Source organism: Debaryomyces hansenii, assembly GCF_000006445.2.
Source record: "Debaryomyces hansenii CBS767 chromosome A complete sequence".
NCBI classification, from domain to species: domain Eukaryota; kingdom Fungi; phylum Ascomycota; class Pichiomycetes; order Serinales; family Debaryomycetaceae; genus Debaryomyces; species Debaryomyces hansenii.
The window spans coordinates 1,186,009-1,203,037 of NC_006043.2; the positions used below are offsets into that span (position 1 = coordinate 1,186,009).

Consider the following 17,029-nt stretch of genomic DNA (forward strand, 5'->3'; position numbering starts at 1 on the left):
CGCTCAGTGCAAACAAATCAAATATACGCGTATATTACAGACTATAGCCTTATATTTCTTCAAGAATGTAAAAACCTAGCCATAAGGGTAAGATAAGTGTAAACGATATATATATATGTATAGAGAATAAGCGCTGTCATTAATACCAGCCCAAATATAAAAGTCTTGTGTATTTTTGTAGTTTATTATTTATAGCAACATTCATTTCATCATTTCTGAAAAGTCTATTTATCGTATACCAGATACGTATTCAACGATCTTTTGATTAATTAAGCATTGAAATGAAATCTAACTGGAGGAGAAGGAGACCTGGGTATACTTTATTGTCAGGTCCTTCAAAGCAAAGCCCCTAAAAGCAAAAAGGAGACACCAGCTATTCCTGAATATAAATTTTCCGATTTAAAAACGCCAACAGCACCGTTCGTTTGCCCCACTGTTGTATGCTCATAGCTTCTCACATCTCCAACATTCCCACTAACAGAACCAAGCCCAATACCACCCGATTTGACATCCCCTTCGTCTGCTGCTGTGGAATATGTTGTCTTAAATGATTGCTCATACGGTGTTTGCATAGTAGTTTTTTCACCTTTAACCGTGGTAGTAATCCAGATGGTAGTAGATGATGCTTTGGTAGTAGTTTTATCTGCTGCTACTATTAAAGTCAACATGGATATGAAGCCAAAAAGGTACTTAAAAAATCTCATTCTAGGGTAAATATTTCAAAGTTTATTCAAAATTCACAGCAAATTGTTCTTGGAGATAAACACGTTAGTTTATTTTATTCTTTTAACTACTAGAACTTATCTGAAAGAAAAACAATTAAAAATCATATTTAACTGCTCTTTTTTGGTGATTCTCATGAAAATGATATTGAACAATTCAATCACGTGATCACATAGCCACTGCAAATTCTGGTATTCATACAAAAAAGCTCCAGGTACCTGAGACACTGCACGATCTAAGCGAATCAAATTTCCAACAAGAAATGCATATAATGTAGAAACGCCTGTTTCTTCATGAGAGTTACGTTTGGGACGCCATTCAACTTTTTGTGTGGTCTTTTGGAGAATAAAATGAATTTCCAATGCAGAGACCGTAAGTAAAAAGTAACCCAAACTTCGAGTATATCACTTCTCTGCAGACGCCCATGATTCAGCTCCAGAGAGTGTCTAATATTGATAGTATTCACGGTCTTTAATTTTTAACCGCCAATATACATCGAAGGAAGGTCCTATGTATATTGGTTGTCTGATTATATAAGCTTTGAGGGTGATGGTGCGGCTCAAAATTTTCAATTGAAAAAATGTAAGATCTATGTGAACGGAATATACATAATGTATGGAATTTAGTTGATATAGTAATAAGTCTAATGGGAAATAAGAGCCTTGCTGAGAAAATCGCTGAGTTGAGTAAACCTTCGACGGAGTTTGATATTGAAGATAACGATTTGCGGGACAATGTTTTTGATCATAATGGCGATGATGACCATCTGAACTCAGACCTGTCGGATGATGAAACATTAAAGAAACAGCACTATTTGGCGGTTGATAAGTCAAACATTAGAAATGAAAATGGCAATTTGAATTTGGGCAAAGCATATGGTGGTAAGGTAACTAGTAGAGGGGATTTATACGAATCCGATGAAGAGTCCAGAAGCCTCGATGAGCATGAAAATTCAGAAGACAGCGATTCGGGAATTTCTTTAAAAACTAACTCTGAAAGCGAATCTGAAGATGACGATGAGGATGAATCTGAGAGCGAAGATAAAGATGAAGTGACGAAGGAAGAAGATTCAAATTTAACGCATAAAAGGTCAAAGTTGAAAGAGCTTATGTCAAACGAACGTCAACATATTGTTAATAGATTGTCACAGTCAGCTTCTAATGATGCTGTTAAAGGATTTGCGATATTGCAGCAACATAAGTTATTCGATTCTATTATCGATAGTCGTATGAAAGTACAGAAATCCCTCACAAACTCGAATGTATTGCCTATAAAAAGGGATATCTTAAAAGGACATTTTGCCACTAAAAAGACTGACAAATACTTAAACCAAACGCTGGAAAAATGTTTTGATTTATTGGATAGTATTTTAGCACTCAGGTCGAAACTTTTAAAGAAAGATTCTGTTTTGTCATCTTCCGAATCGCCTAAGTCGTTCAATCCTAAGAAAAGAACTTTAACGGACTATTTGGAAGCTACCGGGAAACAAGATACAGTATTAGAAAGATACCGAAGCTCTGTATTAAGTAAGTGGTCATCTAAAATTCACAACGCAGCAGGATCTACTGCTATTAGCTCTGGTAAATTCAAGGCTATAAATCAATCAGCTGAACAACAAGTCATCAACAATTTGTCTGACATGGACAGATTAATTAAGAGAACAAAACTCAATAGGCGCCAAGTCAAACCTTTAGGTTATGAGTACCATACAAGCCAAAGTGACATAACAGAGCAAGGATCTATAGATGATCAAAACCAAGATATTCCAAATGAAAACAAACAGACAAATAAGTCCGATTTATCTGAACTTGCCAGTATATTTGATGATGAAGATTTCTATCGTGTTTTGCTTAACGACCTTGTGGACAAGAAAATTCAATCTAGTGACCCAGCCTCGGGTTTAACTGTTTCGTTAAGAAGTGTTCAACAAGCCCAAAAGTTCAAGAAGAACATTGATACCAAAGCCTCGAAGGGCCGTAAATTGAGATATCACATCCAAGAACAGATCGCAAACTTTGAAGCTCCTAGAGGAGGATGGAAATGGGATGACAATCAGATTGATGAATTTTTCGCATCGTTATTAGGTCAGAAAGTTAACATGAATGAAGTAGATGAAGATGAAGATCATAATAATGATGATGATGAAGAAATTGTTATTAATTCGAATGATTCCTTTAAATTGTTTGGTTGAAGTATGCATAAATATATAATATATAATATAATTTTTAACGCATGATTGTCATATATTAGTTTCGCAATATCATGTATGAGTACTAATACTGATAAACAAAAAACAGGAAGCAACTAAATTCCTTTTTTCTAAGGTTAGATTCTACTTACAAAAAATAATGCTGACTGGACTAATAGTTTAATAAATTAATCTGTATGTGATACTTTTATATATATATCTATGTACGATGACCTACCGTATTGGTCCCATTTTTAAGAATTCCAGGAAATCCATCTCATCAGGCACTTCTTTGTCAGAATTATTATGTTCCGAATCATACCTCTTTTCTAAATTATCATCTTGCAAATGCTTATTAGGCGATATAGAATCAGCGTTCTTAGTAGTATTAAGTTTGTTATGTGCTAACTTTGTCGTGTCGACGTCCATATGACGAGTATCCGAAAGAATTTTTGAGTAGTCATGAAAGCTGGAACCACTGAAAGAATTATTTAATGAAAGGTCTGCCAAATAATTAAGTTCTGACTGTTGGGTATTATATGATTTGGGTAACGAAAATAGGGGTAGAAAAGATATGAAATGTCTCCAACGAGAATATGTATATCTCTCAGTTGGTGAAGTATCTACTTCACTTGTTATAATCTTCCACGGCCTTTCTCTTATTGAAAATACAATAGTATCAATAGTACAATTGAATGCTTTCATAAACGCAGAAACTGAACTTAGCCAAACTATTGGTTTATTTTGGGCATGGGTGTATCTGAAGTTCACAGCTTGAACTATCAAAGGAAATATCCATAAAAAAACGTAGGACACTGGATAAATAAATATTGTTTTCATTTGTCGCTCAACTTGTGTTTGGCGCTTTCTAATTTAATGTCCATGTCATATAACTTATTAAGTTCGATAGACATGTAAACAAATTTTGGTATATAGTTGTTGCAGCTCTAATCCATCAGACTTTTTTTTTAAAACATTTGATCATGTGACTTTCTTCATTTATTGAAGCCACTATGCTTGAAGTATAATCATTATATTCAAGTAAGGGATACGAGTGTCATATTTTGTAAAGAGTTTATTATAGCGACTATAGTTTATTTATATTGTCGAGCAGGTTCAACACTTCTTGCAACATTGAAATCCGTACTCCTTTGATTTCGTATATCTGGTAGGTGAGGTCAACTTCCATATACATATATATCGAGTATGCTAGTAGTTCGAATAATAAATTAATCTGTCTGTGATATTTTTATGTATATATCTATGAACACGACCTACAGTATTGGTCCCATCTTTAAAAATTCTGTAAAATCCATCTCATCAGGGGATTCTTGATCAGAACTATTATGTTCTAAACTATGCCCTTTTTCTAAATTGTCATCTTGCGAATACGTATTAGGTGACATGGAATAAGCATGCTTGTTAATATTAAGTTGGCTAGGAGTAGATTGAGTCGTATTGATGTTCGTATTATGTGTGTCTGAAAGAATTTTCGAGTAGTCGGGGAAGTTGGAATCACTGAAAGAATTATTTAATGCAAAATCTGGTGGATCTTTAAGTTCTGACTGTTGGATAATATATGATTTGGGTAACGAAAATAAAGGTAGAAATGAAATGAAATGTCGCCAACGAGGATACGTATAATTTTCAGTTGGTGAAATATCAACTTCACTTGTTATAATCTTCCAGGGCCTTTCTCTTATTAAAAATACAATAGTGTCAACTGTACAATTCAAAGGTTGCATAAACGCAGAAATTGAGTTTAGCCATACTATTGGCTTCCTGGAAAGACCATATTTGAAATCAAGCGCGTGGACAATCAATGGAAATATCCATAAAATAATGTAGGACACTGGATAAATAAATATTGTCTTCATTTGTCGCTCAACTTGTGTTTGGCGCTTTCTAAATTGTTGCAATGCATCGTCGTTAAGGTTTCCTGGCATCAAGTTATGATTGTTGTTTATAGGCGTTTCCCTCGATTGGTCATCAGCTTGTTGTTCTTCATTTATTGGCGTATCACTATTACCATCCCCTTTCAGAGAGTCCGATAGAATGACATTCAAAAACAATACGAATCCCAAGGCTTTAGAAAACTTTTTCCATATGGAAGTATTCTGATGGTCTGCTTCTTCAGTTCCAACCATCGTGTTTCTAACGTTACTATATTGCCTTGTTACATGATGATAGACACAACCATATATAACAAAAATTGAGATGATGATTAAGTAACGAGGGATCCAGCTTAATACAAGTCTGTACCAAAGTGGACGTGTAGGCATGTAGCACCAATTTGTTAATGGCTCATACCCCATGCCATTGATGAAGGCTAGAGATGCAAGTAATATAGGTAGCAAAATAGATATAGCATAAACGTAATATCTGTATCGAAATAATCCCCCTTCATAACTCATACCACGTTTGACTGTCTGGTTTGGTTTGAAAACCAATAATGCGATGTGAATAGCAAAACTTAAAATTGCAATATCAGATCCTTCAATAGATAAAGCTGTGAAAAATCCAACAACTTTACAAAAGTTTAGATCATAATACACCGAAGCCTTTGCCACCACTCTTGCTGGGTATAATAATAGAAATAATGCTTTAATACAGTCGTATAATATCAAGAAAAAAATCAACTGATGTCTGAAAACCCGTTTCTTATAATCAATTGCCAAAAGAAAGTATATACCAATTATACCTGCAAAAATCGACATCGTTGAAGAAATAATAGCTAATAACCTTGTCGTGTAAGCTTCTCCTGGAGTATAACGTTCAAGGTCTGCCATGATATTGTAAGTTGTCCTTACGATAAGGTCGGACAGCTGGTGCACCACGTCATACCAGCTCTTATCTGTAGGCATTTGATTCTATTTTTAAATTAAATATAACTTTCTTGATTTTCCGTAATTTTTGTTCAGTTTAATATTATTACCATATCATATAACTTATATTTACCTTAATATATAGAAGCAAGCCCTTGAAAATAATCTTGGTTATTGCTGCACTAACCAGCCATGAGATATTTTTTTTTGCATAATCATGTGACTTCGTTTAATATGCTACACTAGACCAAATCACTCCAGGGGTACAACGGAGTAAGGGTGAAAAGAATTTAGTAACAGACGTAGAAGTAGTCGACACACAAACAATCTAAGGTCAAATATAATACCAGTGTGTGCACGGTGATTACAACTATGACCCATGTTTGGTGAGGAGTTTTCTTACTCGAGTAGATTGGATATTTCTTGCAGCATTGAAGTTTCTATTCTGATTGAATTTAGAATTTTCATCTTGGGAAGGTAATGCTTATCGAAATTTAATATTCTCTATATTCTAACAAATTTGTTTCTTTCAAGTTGGTCAACACCAACAAACATGAAAAAAAATTGAAAAATATGTTGCCAGAATCTGTAGGCAAATAAAACTAAAATAAAAATAGCACCAACCTCAAATAGCGCATGATATTTGAATATTTAAGTATTCAAGCTTATAATCGGGGAAATATATTTGTGGTATTCGAATTTTTCGATAAAGATAGGTAAAACATAGTACTAGCAGCGTATTGAAAAAAGATTAAATGAAATTAATTTAGTTAAGATTCCAAGCCGTAAATAATTATTCAATAATTTAGTCAAGTTATATTCTTGAAGATATATTATTACCTGTTCAGTTTCATAAAGACTCAGGAAATACGTATAATATCTAAAAATCTCTAGTTCACTAAATTTCTTGAGTATGCATATTAGAAGATATTTTTATGGTTAGAAAGCTGTACAAGAGAGATTCTTTCGTCGAGCAATCACACTAGTAAAATATCATTCAATCGATCTATAACAAAATAAATCAGTGCCAATAACAATTATAACTGTCAACCTATTATTAAACCTTGCCTGTTCGGATAATTTAGTTAATTGATGTTGCATTTCATCGGTGATATGATCTTTATGACGTTGATAATATTCCAATCTGACATAGTAAAACTCTCATTATTTCCAAAGGACTTTCATATTTCTTGATTTTACCCATTGGATCAAACGCAACCATTTTAGTTAAACTGACGGCGGAAATTAAGTTAAATCTCTCTAGTAATCCAACTTTTAACGACTTAGCCATTTCATCAGCGCTAAGCTTAACGACAAATCTAATATTGAAAAGATATGCAACAAAACCTGTTTGTTTATTTATTTGTTCCTTAATTATCAAAGTGCACAGAATCCCGGGACTGCTGGTGTTTTTGGCTATTTTCAAATATTGGATCATTCGGAAATAATTCTTGTTGTAAAAAGTTGTTAATAACAGCTTCTTCTGATGACAAAAGTTCACCACGAAGTTGACTATCATTAGATATATCTTCTTCTGACATAAACTGATCATATATCTCATCACCCATAGGTAGTATGTTTGAATCAATACCTGAATGACTAAAATCAACCCCAACATTAGAGAATAAATTTATGGTCGCAGAGGGAAGATCAGAAAAATCAAAACCTTCTTTGCCATTCTCCCCTTCAGATACAATTTTATTGTTATCATAGTTGGTATTCTCATTAATTTCATTCAAGTTCTCTAGAATAGGCTGAGCTAAAAAATTAACAGTTTCAATCAAATTCTTAGCCAGGCTATTAAAACCTTGCAAGCTGATTAATGTATTCCTGGTCTGTTCAATATCATCTAACCATAACTTGAAATCATTATCTATCCCTTTTGGACATTTCTTATAGAGTAATAGTATTGGTATTAAGACAGCTTGAAAAATAAAATATGTTGCATACCATGATGATAAAATATCTAATTCGCAATTTGATACGTAGTGGTTGATAGAGTTTATAGTATCTTTTGCTGCCAGATAACAATTCTTCATGCATAAATCCAATAAGCCGTTCAATTCTAAGTTCGAGTAATCATTCAGTTCCATGTCATATTTATCAAAAAACTTTCCTGATTCCCAAATGAAACTTCTAAACATTAATATCTGAATATTTTTATATCGCCATATAATTCGTCTTCGCGTAAAATCAAACCACTTAGGTATGCTTAAAGTACCATCCAAATTAATTTTGAACCAAGTTTGAGGACAAACTTCTTTTAGACATTTAGTCACCACCATGTCATCTTCCTTGAAATATTGAGGTAATGATTTTGCAAATCCGATGATTAGATTATTCAACTCGATTAGTCCTGACATTTTTGTCTTAGGATTTTCAACATTAATACCAGAAACTTTGGTGATATAACTGTAGATCTTATAGGAAATTCTTGAAAGTCTAGCTTCTTGTTGTAGTCCAGCATAGATTGTAGGATATGGCTTAATGAGTGTATATGCGTTAGAATCTTCTCTTAGAGTTTCAATTTCTACATCTTCAACATTCAATGGATATTTTATATCAATGGACTCTAGAAGGGGTAAATGCAAAGGTCGTCCAAAGGTTATAGTAAGCCCAACATCAAAGAAAAATAATCCCCACCATAACCTTCTTCTTCTTTCTCGAGTTTCCAAAAAATGAGAACCTTGATTATTAGAGTTTTCAATTATATTCACCTCCTTATGAAGTCCGAAACTAATAGCCATCCTCAAGCTCAATCCTTGGTAGTTCCAGCCAGTATTGGGTTTGTTTCTTTTTTGTACATAATTACCTAGTAAAACAAATGCATTTAGTAGTTGGTAACTACCACATTCCATGATATTAATTTCCTGTAATGTTGATTTGACTCTTTTATAATATAACAAATCAATAATAGATGGCTCTCCAAACTTACATAATGCTCCAATAGCAAGTACCGTATTAAGTAAAACCTGAAATGAGATATCTTTAATGGAACTTGGCCCATTTGGATTTGCAGCTGAGTTTGATTTGGAAAATCCATACTCTTTTAAGAAAGAAGTCTTCTTTATAAATGGGTAACAGCAATGATAATTATCAAAATATGAATTTACAAGATCATTTCTGAAGGAGGGGTCATTTAATAAGATATCTGAATTTTCACTTTTAAGTAGTTTCGAATTATTCTGATCGTACAACAATCCCAAATTTGAATAGTATTTGGTGTCTAGAGCGTTCTTGCGAATGATATTATCGTTTCGTTCGTTATCTTCCGAGACTTTCAAGAATCTCAAAAGTCCGTTACTTGAACTTATTCCATAAAATGCATGCAGCTTTATAAAACTAGATTCGTGGCCAATTGATAAAGCTCCCATTCCGTCTATAAGTCCATTTGAAGAATAGGGTATGCTATCTGGGGTATTGCCATCCATACCTGAATCTATAGGCAGGGCTTCATCATTGGTAGATGTTGGGTCTTTCTCGTACCAGTCTAAGTCATCCACGTTATAGAAATCTTCATATAATAGAAAATCTTCAGCATTAAAGTCTTTTGTTTCAGTGTCAACTGAATCAGGACTTTCTTGAATATCTGACTCTCCCTGAAGTACCTGATAATTTATGTCGTTGTGATTTTTATCAGAGGTTGATTGATTCTGAAGTAACACATCCCTTTCCTGGTTTGAGTTTACAAGCTTCCCTAAAGTATTTTCTAAATTGATAATTCGGTTTTGTAATTGTTGTACATACGCTTTCGTTAAAGGTGGTGGTCTCTGTCTTGGAGTATAGGCGCATGCTTTATTAAACTTGATGCAGCTAGAACATTTTGGTAGCTCCCTTGAACATTTAAGTTTCCTCCGGCGACAAAAATCGCAAGAATTACTCATTGGTGACATGAATAATCGAAGAGGTGAATTGAGTATAAATAATGAAAAGAATGCCCCACATTATATTTCTGCATACAAGCTCAAATATCAGATTCATTGAACACCTATTTGCAAGCTTTAGAGACTAGACTTTTCTATTAAGTCACTAGATTTTCAGAATCGTGAATAGACACGAACAATGACTAACAATAACTATGGTCGTCTACTGTGCTGAACAACTTTCTTTTATTTATAAATTTATCTATATAGATAAAGCTACTTACTTATGCTATTTGATTCCACTTGTTCGACATGCGTTACGTTATTTTCCTTAGAATCACTTAAATAACCGTCAAGACTTTGAATAGTAACTCCCGCGGACCTCCATGGTGGGATACAATTTTGGAAAGTCATATCAATTTCTTCTAGCGTTTTCATACGAGTTTCAGGGTATGAAAGGAAGGTATGAACGGTCATAGCGCCGCAGAATGTTCCAAAAACAAAGTAAGTTTTCCAAGTAATATTTCTAAATGCTGAAGAAGTAAAAAGAGCTATGGCAAAATTTATTGCCCAGTCACTTGCAACTGCTAACAGTCCTGCTTTTGATCTTGTCCTAGTTGGGAGCACTTCAGAAAAATAACACCATGAACATACTGCCCACGTACTAGCGAAGGTGGCAACGAATAAATAAGAGCAAGCAACAATGGCTTTTCCAATATTTCGATGTTCTTCGGGGATAGTAACAACCACGGTTGCGTCACTGGTGACGTTTTCTACCTTTTCAGAATAGGCTGCAAAGAGTCCACCAACAGCAAATAGCCATGCCATCATTAGTACACCACCGATTAGCATTAGTCTTCTTCTTCCAACATAATCAGATAAAGGCAAAGCTATTAAAGTCACGCCAAAATTGATAACATATTGGATACTTGAACTAACTAAAACTGTATTTCCAGTATATCCCACCATTTCAAAGATATAGACTATATAATACATCATCACGTTCATTCCGGTAAGCTGATTCCAGATTTGAGCCGAAATACCAACAATACTACTTTTATAGTTCTTTTTCCTGAAAAGATCTAGGTACCCTATATCTTTTGATAATTTATGAATTGTGATACTTTCCTTCAACTCCTCTAATTCAATCAAATATCTTCCTGTTTTGTCTTTTTCGTTAATTCTTCGAATCACTTCTTCTGCTTGCTCCCACTTACTATTGTTTGCTAACCAGCGTGGTGACTCAGGTAAAATGAATACACCAGCAAACAAAACCAAACCGGGAATCATTTGTAGCGCCCAAGCTAATCTGAAAGACGCCTGACCGTTAATAAATGTACAACCATATCCTATGTAAAACATTATCAATATCCCAAATGTGATAGCTAATTGAAATAAACCTCCAATAACACCTCTAGAAGGGGCAGGAGATACTTCTGAACAATATATTGGGGTTATTGCGGATCCAATACCAACACCTACCCCGGATATTATGCGACCTGCGATTAATTGACCAAGGTTTCTGCATGATGATTGGATTATGGAACCTAAAACCCAGAACATGGCACAAAAAAGCAATGAGGTTCTTCTCCCAATTCTTTCTGATACAAAAGATGATAATATTGCACCCAAGAAGCTCCCTGCAGACATGGATGCAGTAATTGCACCCTGTGTCGTAGAGTTTGGATAATTGAAGAACCGCCTGTAGGATGGTTCAGATATAAATGCAGAGATTGAAGAGACATCAAATCCAAACATCATACCTGAGATTGTTGTAATCATAGCAATAACATATATATTATATGTCGTATGAAACTTATCAAGCTCCTTGTTTAAGCTGCAGAAACCAAATCTGATTTTATTGAACATTTTTATTATTCTGATTATAGTATTGTGGGGGTTAGAATTATATATCAATGATATATATATATATGTATACTATTATTATGATTGAATTATTATGGTAGTCAGAAAGCATAGTTGTATCATCCATGAATAGTTAATTCTTTACGGAGAAATGGGGACGGAGGTGGGTTTTCCATCTTTCCACAATGAATTAGAATTTGGTCACGGCTTTCATGGATAAGTGTATCACCAGTAGAGGATTCTAAGATACCTGCATTTCTAATACTCACAGATGGAAAATGGAAACGGAAATTGGCGCTCCATTTTCGTCATACAAGAAGAGTATAGCTATTTTTGCAGTAATTAAATCTCCGAGATGCAGCCTTCCCCTCTCTTATTTACCTCCGCAACTATGAATCAAATCCAAGGTTCATTTCAGGTATACTTTATTACAAAAGATACAAATTGACATTCAATTTTGATTTTCGGTCATAACTAAAAGGTTAGGTTGATCGCGGATCTATTTAAAACATATCAGAAATTGGTAATAATTAGATTCTCTATCTTGAATTTTTTATAGATCATATATTCAGTATATGTAATACGAGTATTTTATAAAACTATATAAACTTATGGGACTGTATATCCGCCATCGATTATTAAGTCTGCACCAGTAGTGAATGTAGATGCGTCAGATGCAAAATACAAAAATGCTCCGACTAATTCTTGTGGCGAGCCCTCTCTCCCCATTGGAATTAAAGGCCACCATTTTGACTTCACATCAAAGGGAACATGTTTCGCAATCTCGGTCAAAATATAACCTGGTGATATAGTATTAACTCTTGCAAATCTAACCCACTCAATTGCTAGTGATTTTCCCAATTGGATAAGAGCTGCTTTACTTGCATTATAGGCAGCTTGAGCAATAGGAACTGTGACTATATGTCCAGCTTGGGAAGCAGTAATTATAAATGATCCTTTCCCATTCTTTTCGAAAATTGGTCCTATACATTTGGCTGCATAGTAAACGCCGTCTAAGTTAACTTTCATCACATTGTGGTAGGCATCTAATGAAGACTCGCTTACTGGGCAGGATTTCCAGCCAACCCCAGCATTAGCAACGAATATATCAATTGTTCCAAAATCCTTCACTATTTGATTTACAGTCTTTTCTACTTCTTCAAAATTATCAACAGCACATTTATAAGCTTTAGCAGTGATATTGTAAGTTTTAGATAACCTTTCTGCGATATCATCTGCGGGTGTGGAGTTGTACCAAATGGCTATATTAGCACCAGCTTGAGCGTACGACTCTGCCACCGCTAATCCAATACCTGCAGAAGATCCAGTAATAGATGCAACTTTTCCGCTTAATGAAAACAATTTGAAAACATTAGAAGATATCTCTGGTATTTGTGTAGGAAGATTGTCAAATTTTGGTTCAATTATGCTTTTAATAGATTCAGACATCTTAAATAAAATTTTATACTTTAATGAACACCCTAAGAAATATGAAATCAAAAACTCTTATTGAAGAAATCATTGAATTATATATATTCAAGAATATTACACTTTACATGTATTTGATCTACAATGGAAGAGTGCATTGAAAAACAGTGATCTATTTCGCAGCCGCGACGGAATAGTAGGTTCCGTTTCCTTGCGTGGGGTAAACGCCATATTCTGATCTTGATAATACTGAACTGAAGTCATAGTATATTACATTAGTTTTATACAGGCAATATACATACCAAGCTTAGAGTGCTTAACACAAGATTTATTCTAATAGTAAAATAGACCTCAAAATTCTGATTGAGATAAAACATGTATTCAACATGGATATTTTAGCTTGAATTTATCTTCAATATACGAAAACTTCTGATGATTTTGCTCTTATACACGTTACAATGCCATATTCATCCTACTTAACCTATAGCATGATATAAGTTCATACTGAACTATTTTGCAATGAGTTTATTATATTGCACAAATACGGAATAGCAACCTCCGCTTTTCCTACTACAGATACTGAAAACTAATTTAACCCGAAATCTTCTTGGGGTAAATTTTAACATTTCACCTCTTCTTCTATCTCGAGAATTCATTTAAAAAGTGACAATTTTCTCGAAGAAACAATTGGATATTCGTAGACGCCTTCCCATGACTCTAGCAGATCTGCAATACAAGTCACTAATCAAGCCCGACATTGAAGAAAATCATGTTCCTACTATACCACCGGAATCGACCTCAAGAAACATATTAGATAAGTTTTCTTTGAAAAACAAGGTATCCGTTATTACTGGGGCAGCAGGGGATATAGGAGGTGCAATTGCCGAAGGTTTTGCACAAGCTGGAAGTGATATTGTAATTTTGGATTATAAGTTTAATCCTGGCATCAGCGAAAGATTATCTAAAACATACGGTATTAAATCAAAATCCTATCAAGTTGATGTTTCGAAATGCGAAGAGGTCAAGGCTACAATCAAGCAGATTGAAGAAGATTTCGGCACCATTGACGTTTTCATTGCCAATGCGGGTATCGCTTGGAATAGAGGTTCAATTCTAAACCAGGATAGTACTCCAGAAGAATGGGCAAGAGTTTACGAAGTCGATGTTCATGGGGTTTTTTACTGTGCCAAATATGCTGGAGAGATTTTTAAAAAGAACGGGAAAGGATCATTCATCATCACTGCATCAATTTCGGCTCATATTGTAAATGTGCCCAACTACCAGACTTGTTATAATTCTGCCAAAGCTGCAGTTTTACATATGGGTAAGTGTTTAGCGGTAGAATTTGCAGGCTTCGCAAGAGTCAACACTGTTTCTCCTGGGTATACAAATACATCATTATCTGACCCAGTTCCCACCCATGAAAGGGCCAAATGGTGGGGATTAACTCCACTAGGTAGAGAAGCACTTCCCGAAGAATTGGTTGGGGCTTACTTATACCTAGCAAGCGATGCTTCTTCCTTTACTACCGGAACTGATATTCGAGTAGATGGGGGATATTGCGCTATCTAGGAATCATAACCAAGCTATTCATTCTCAAATTTTGTTTTCTACTAAAGAATAAACATTCTATTCATTTTTTACTTGTAGTTATTTTGATTATATTTATTATCAGTTGCAAAGCCATTACTCGTTCAATTGTTTTTACTAAAATTTCCTCCTAAGAACTTTTATATTTAGAGGGGGGAGCTATTAACGGTTACAAACATTTAGCGAGCGACAGATTTTAATCCGAAAGCATTTACACGATGTACATTAAGCATATCGCGTTTTATTGTTCTAACGCATTGACTATTAAGTAATGCAGTTGGTTGCCCGAATAATAATTAAAATTTTAATTGGTACGCGAAACTCCCAGTTATTGGTTGCGCCTCACACTAAAAGTTTAATCATGCAATAGTTTTTTGTAGAAATCTAACTTAGATGCACCCAAGTAATAAATAGAATTACTAGCCTTACATTTTTGATAAAGAATGCAAAATGTGATATTAGTCGCTAAGTCAAAGTTAGTTTTAATAGAAATAAGGAGGTACATATGTACAACTGTAGTATCAGAAGATTAGTAAAATTCAAGACTCATTAAAATAAAGAGTTTACCGAAATAAAGATAGACAAGTGTCCATTCGAAATTATGTATAGCAGTATAGCAGTTAGTTACTCAGTCAATTAGAAAAAGTGAACCAACGAGACTAAAAGTAAGGCTAACAAGGAGCTACCTTGAGTGACAGCAGAAGCTTCGTAGGTGGAAATGGCAGCAACAGAAGAAGCAGCAGTAGAAGGAGCAGCGACTGTTGGAGAGTTAGTACCGGCAGCAGAGCCGGCTGGAGAGGTACTTTCTGGAGCTTCGGTGCCTGGAGCAGCAGTACCTGCTGGAGAAGTAGAAGTAGCTTCTGGGGCTTCAGTACCTGGAGCAGCAGTACCGGCTGGAGAACTAGAAGTAGCTTCTGGGGCTTCAGTACCTGGAGCAGCAGTACCTGGGGCGGAGACATTTTCAGAAACCGGGCAGTATGTGGTGTAAGCAGTAACAGTACCTTCAATAGTTTCAGTAGTAAGAGTTGGGGTAGCTGCAACAGTGGATTCAGAACACTTGTTGTCGGAGCATTGAGTGACAGTAATAACCTTGGTAGATTCAACAGTTTCAGTGACACCAGAATCTTCAGAGACTGGACAGTATGTGGTGTAAGCAGTAACAGTACCTTCAATAGTTTCAGTAGTAAGAGTTGGGGTAGCTGCAACAGTGGATTCAGAACACTTGTTGTCGGAGCATTGAGTGACAGTAATAACCTTGGTAGATTCAACAGTTTCAGTGACACCAGAATCTTCAGAGACTGGACAGTATGTGGTGTAAGCAGTAACAGTACCTTCAATAGTTTCAGTAGTAAGAGTTGGGGTAGCTGCAACAGTGGATTCAGAACACTTGTTGTCGGAGCATTGAGTGACAGTAATGATCTTAGTAGATTCAACAGTTTCAGTAACGTCTGCAGCGTCAGTGAGTGGACAGTAAGTTGTGTACGAGGTAACGGTACCATCAACGGTGTATGTGGTGACTGTTGGGGTTGCTGGTACGGTAGTAGCCGAACATTTGTTATCAGAACAGTGGGTAACAGTGATAACCTTAGTAGATTCCAATGTTTCGGTAACATCACCGGTTGGAACGGTGTTAACACCAGAAGAAACAGGAACGGTACCAGTAGGAGTACCAGAGACAATAGAAGATGATCCGCTAGGAGCATCAACAACCCTGAAAAGAGCAGAGTTAACTAAAGTACCATCAACAGATTTTAAAGATTCAGCAAAGTCAGAAGCTTCATCTCTCTTGATAACTTCAACTTGTTCTAACATTCTTCTTTTGATAGCAGCAGTAGAATTAGAGGCTGGGGTGTTTTCGACGTGAACTTGGAAAACTGGAGAACCGTCAGTGCCGTAAATTTGGTTAGCTGGAATACTAATTTCAGTACCAGCATGGACAATATCAGTAAAATATCTTACACTATTAGCAATAGCATAGTAGAATTGAACGTTGTAGTCTTCTGAACTAGCATAGTCGAAAAAAGCAACTAATTCAGCTGGGAGTTGAAATGGACAAACTCCAGTATCTAAATCGACGGTTGCAACTGGGCTGTCATTAACTAAACAAAGGACATCTTTTGCAGCTGCCTTTGCAGTTAATAAAGAACTAAAAATAGCGAGCGAACTGATAGATAATCTAACCATTGTGAATTTAGAATATGTATTAGAGATCGAAAATTGGATGGCTTGTAAAACAGCGGACAGATTCCATTTTTATAGGTAAATTCTCCTAGTAGAAAAAAGCGCGTTTCGAGATATTCCTACAAGAATTCAAAGCCCGAATTTATCGCATATTGTTGACGTGCCTCTCGATAATCTAAGAAAATGTGTTTACATATATCAGCTGCATTGTATTGTGATTATATAATTTATCTATTTATGCTAATTGTTACCATGATGATATCGAAATTTGCTATTACGTCTCGGGTGAAGACAATAAAACGCCCGCAAAGATTTTTAGTAGCTAACTACATATTGATTCTGGCGTGACTAGTGCTAGATTTGAG

General features: G+C 35.2%; 9 protein-coding genes across 9 annotated transcripts; 2 read left to right on the forward strand and 7 right to left on the reverse strand. All coding sequences in view use genetic code 12, as the record gives it.

Annotated features, from left to right (window-relative positions):
• Nucleotides 1-335: 335 nt before the first annotated feature.
• On the reverse strand, nt 336-704 carry DEHA2A14190g (DEHA2A14190p; the record flags this gene model as incomplete). Its single annotated transcript, XM_456947.2, has 1 exon — nt 336-704. One exon carries the CDS (start codon nt 702-704, stop codon nt 336-338), a length of 369 nt encoding a protein of 122 aa, XP_456947.2.
• A 665-nt stretch (nt 705-1,369) lies between these two features.
• On the forward strand, nt 1,370-2,914 carry DEHA2A14212g (DEHA2A14212p; the record flags this gene model as incomplete). The annotated part of the gene is made up of 1 exon (XM_456948.1): nt 1,370-2,914. The coding sequence occupies one exon, from the start codon at nt 1,370-1,372 to the stop codon at nt 2,912-2,914; it is 1,545 nt and encodes a 514-aa protein (XP_456948.2).
• A 231-nt stretch (nt 2,915-3,145) lies between these two features.
• On the reverse strand, nt 3,146-3,751 carry DEHA2A14234g (DEHA2A14234p; the record flags this gene model as incomplete). Its single annotated transcript, XM_002769993.1, has 1 exon — nt 3,146-3,751. The coding sequence occupies one exon, from the start codon at nt 3,749-3,751 to the stop codon at nt 3,146-3,148; it is 606 nt and encodes a 201-aa protein (XP_002770039.1).
• A 434-nt stretch (nt 3,752-4,185) lies between these two features.
• Nucleotides 4,186-5,775, reverse strand: DEHA2A14256g (DEHA2A14256p; the record flags this gene model as incomplete). Its single annotated transcript, XM_456949.2, has 1 exon — nt 4,186-5,775. The coding sequence occupies one exon, from the start codon at nt 5,773-5,775 to the stop codon at nt 4,186-4,188; it is 1,590 nt and encodes a 529-aa protein (XP_456949.2).
• A 1,331-nt stretch (nt 5,776-7,106) lies between these two features.
• On the reverse strand, nt 7,107-9,629 carry DEHA2A14278g (DEHA2A14278p; the record flags this gene model as incomplete). Its single annotated transcript, XM_456951.1, has 1 exon — nt 7,107-9,629. The coding sequence occupies one exon, from the start codon at nt 9,627-9,629 to the stop codon at nt 7,107-7,109; it is 2,523 nt and encodes an 840-aa protein (XP_456951.2).
• A 246-nt stretch (nt 9,630-9,875) lies between these two features.
• On the reverse strand, nt 9,876-11,468 carry DEHA2A14300g (DEHA2A14300p; the record flags this gene model as incomplete). Its single annotated transcript, XM_002769994.1, has 1 exon — nt 9,876-11,468. One exon carries the CDS (start codon nt 11,466-11,468, stop codon nt 9,876-9,878), a length of 1,593 nt encoding a protein of 530 aa, XP_002770040.1.
• A 606-nt stretch (nt 11,469-12,074) lies between these two features.
• On the reverse strand, nt 12,075-12,914 carry DEHA2A14322g (DEHA2A14322p; the record flags this gene model as incomplete). The annotated part of the gene is made up of 1 exon (XM_456952.1): nt 12,075-12,914. The coding sequence occupies one exon, from the start codon at nt 12,912-12,914 to the stop codon at nt 12,075-12,077; it is 840 nt and encodes a 279-aa protein (XP_456952.1).
• A 690-nt stretch (nt 12,915-13,604) lies between these two features.
• Nucleotides 13,605-14,465, forward strand: DEHA2A14344g (DEHA2A14344p; the record flags this gene model as incomplete). Its single annotated transcript, XM_456953.1, has 1 exon — nt 13,605-14,465. The coding sequence occupies one exon, from the start codon at nt 13,605-13,607 to the stop codon at nt 14,463-14,465; it is 861 nt and encodes a 286-aa protein (XP_456953.2).
• A 654-nt stretch (nt 14,466-15,119) lies between these two features.
• Nucleotides 15,120-16,667, reverse strand: DEHA2A14366g (DEHA2A14366p; the record flags this gene model as incomplete). The annotated part of the gene is made up of 1 exon (XM_456954.1): nt 15,120-16,667. The coding sequence occupies one exon, from the start codon at nt 16,665-16,667 to the stop codon at nt 15,120-15,122; it is 1,548 nt and encodes a 515-aa protein (XP_456954.1).
• Nucleotides 16,668-17,029: the final 362 nt, after the last annotated feature.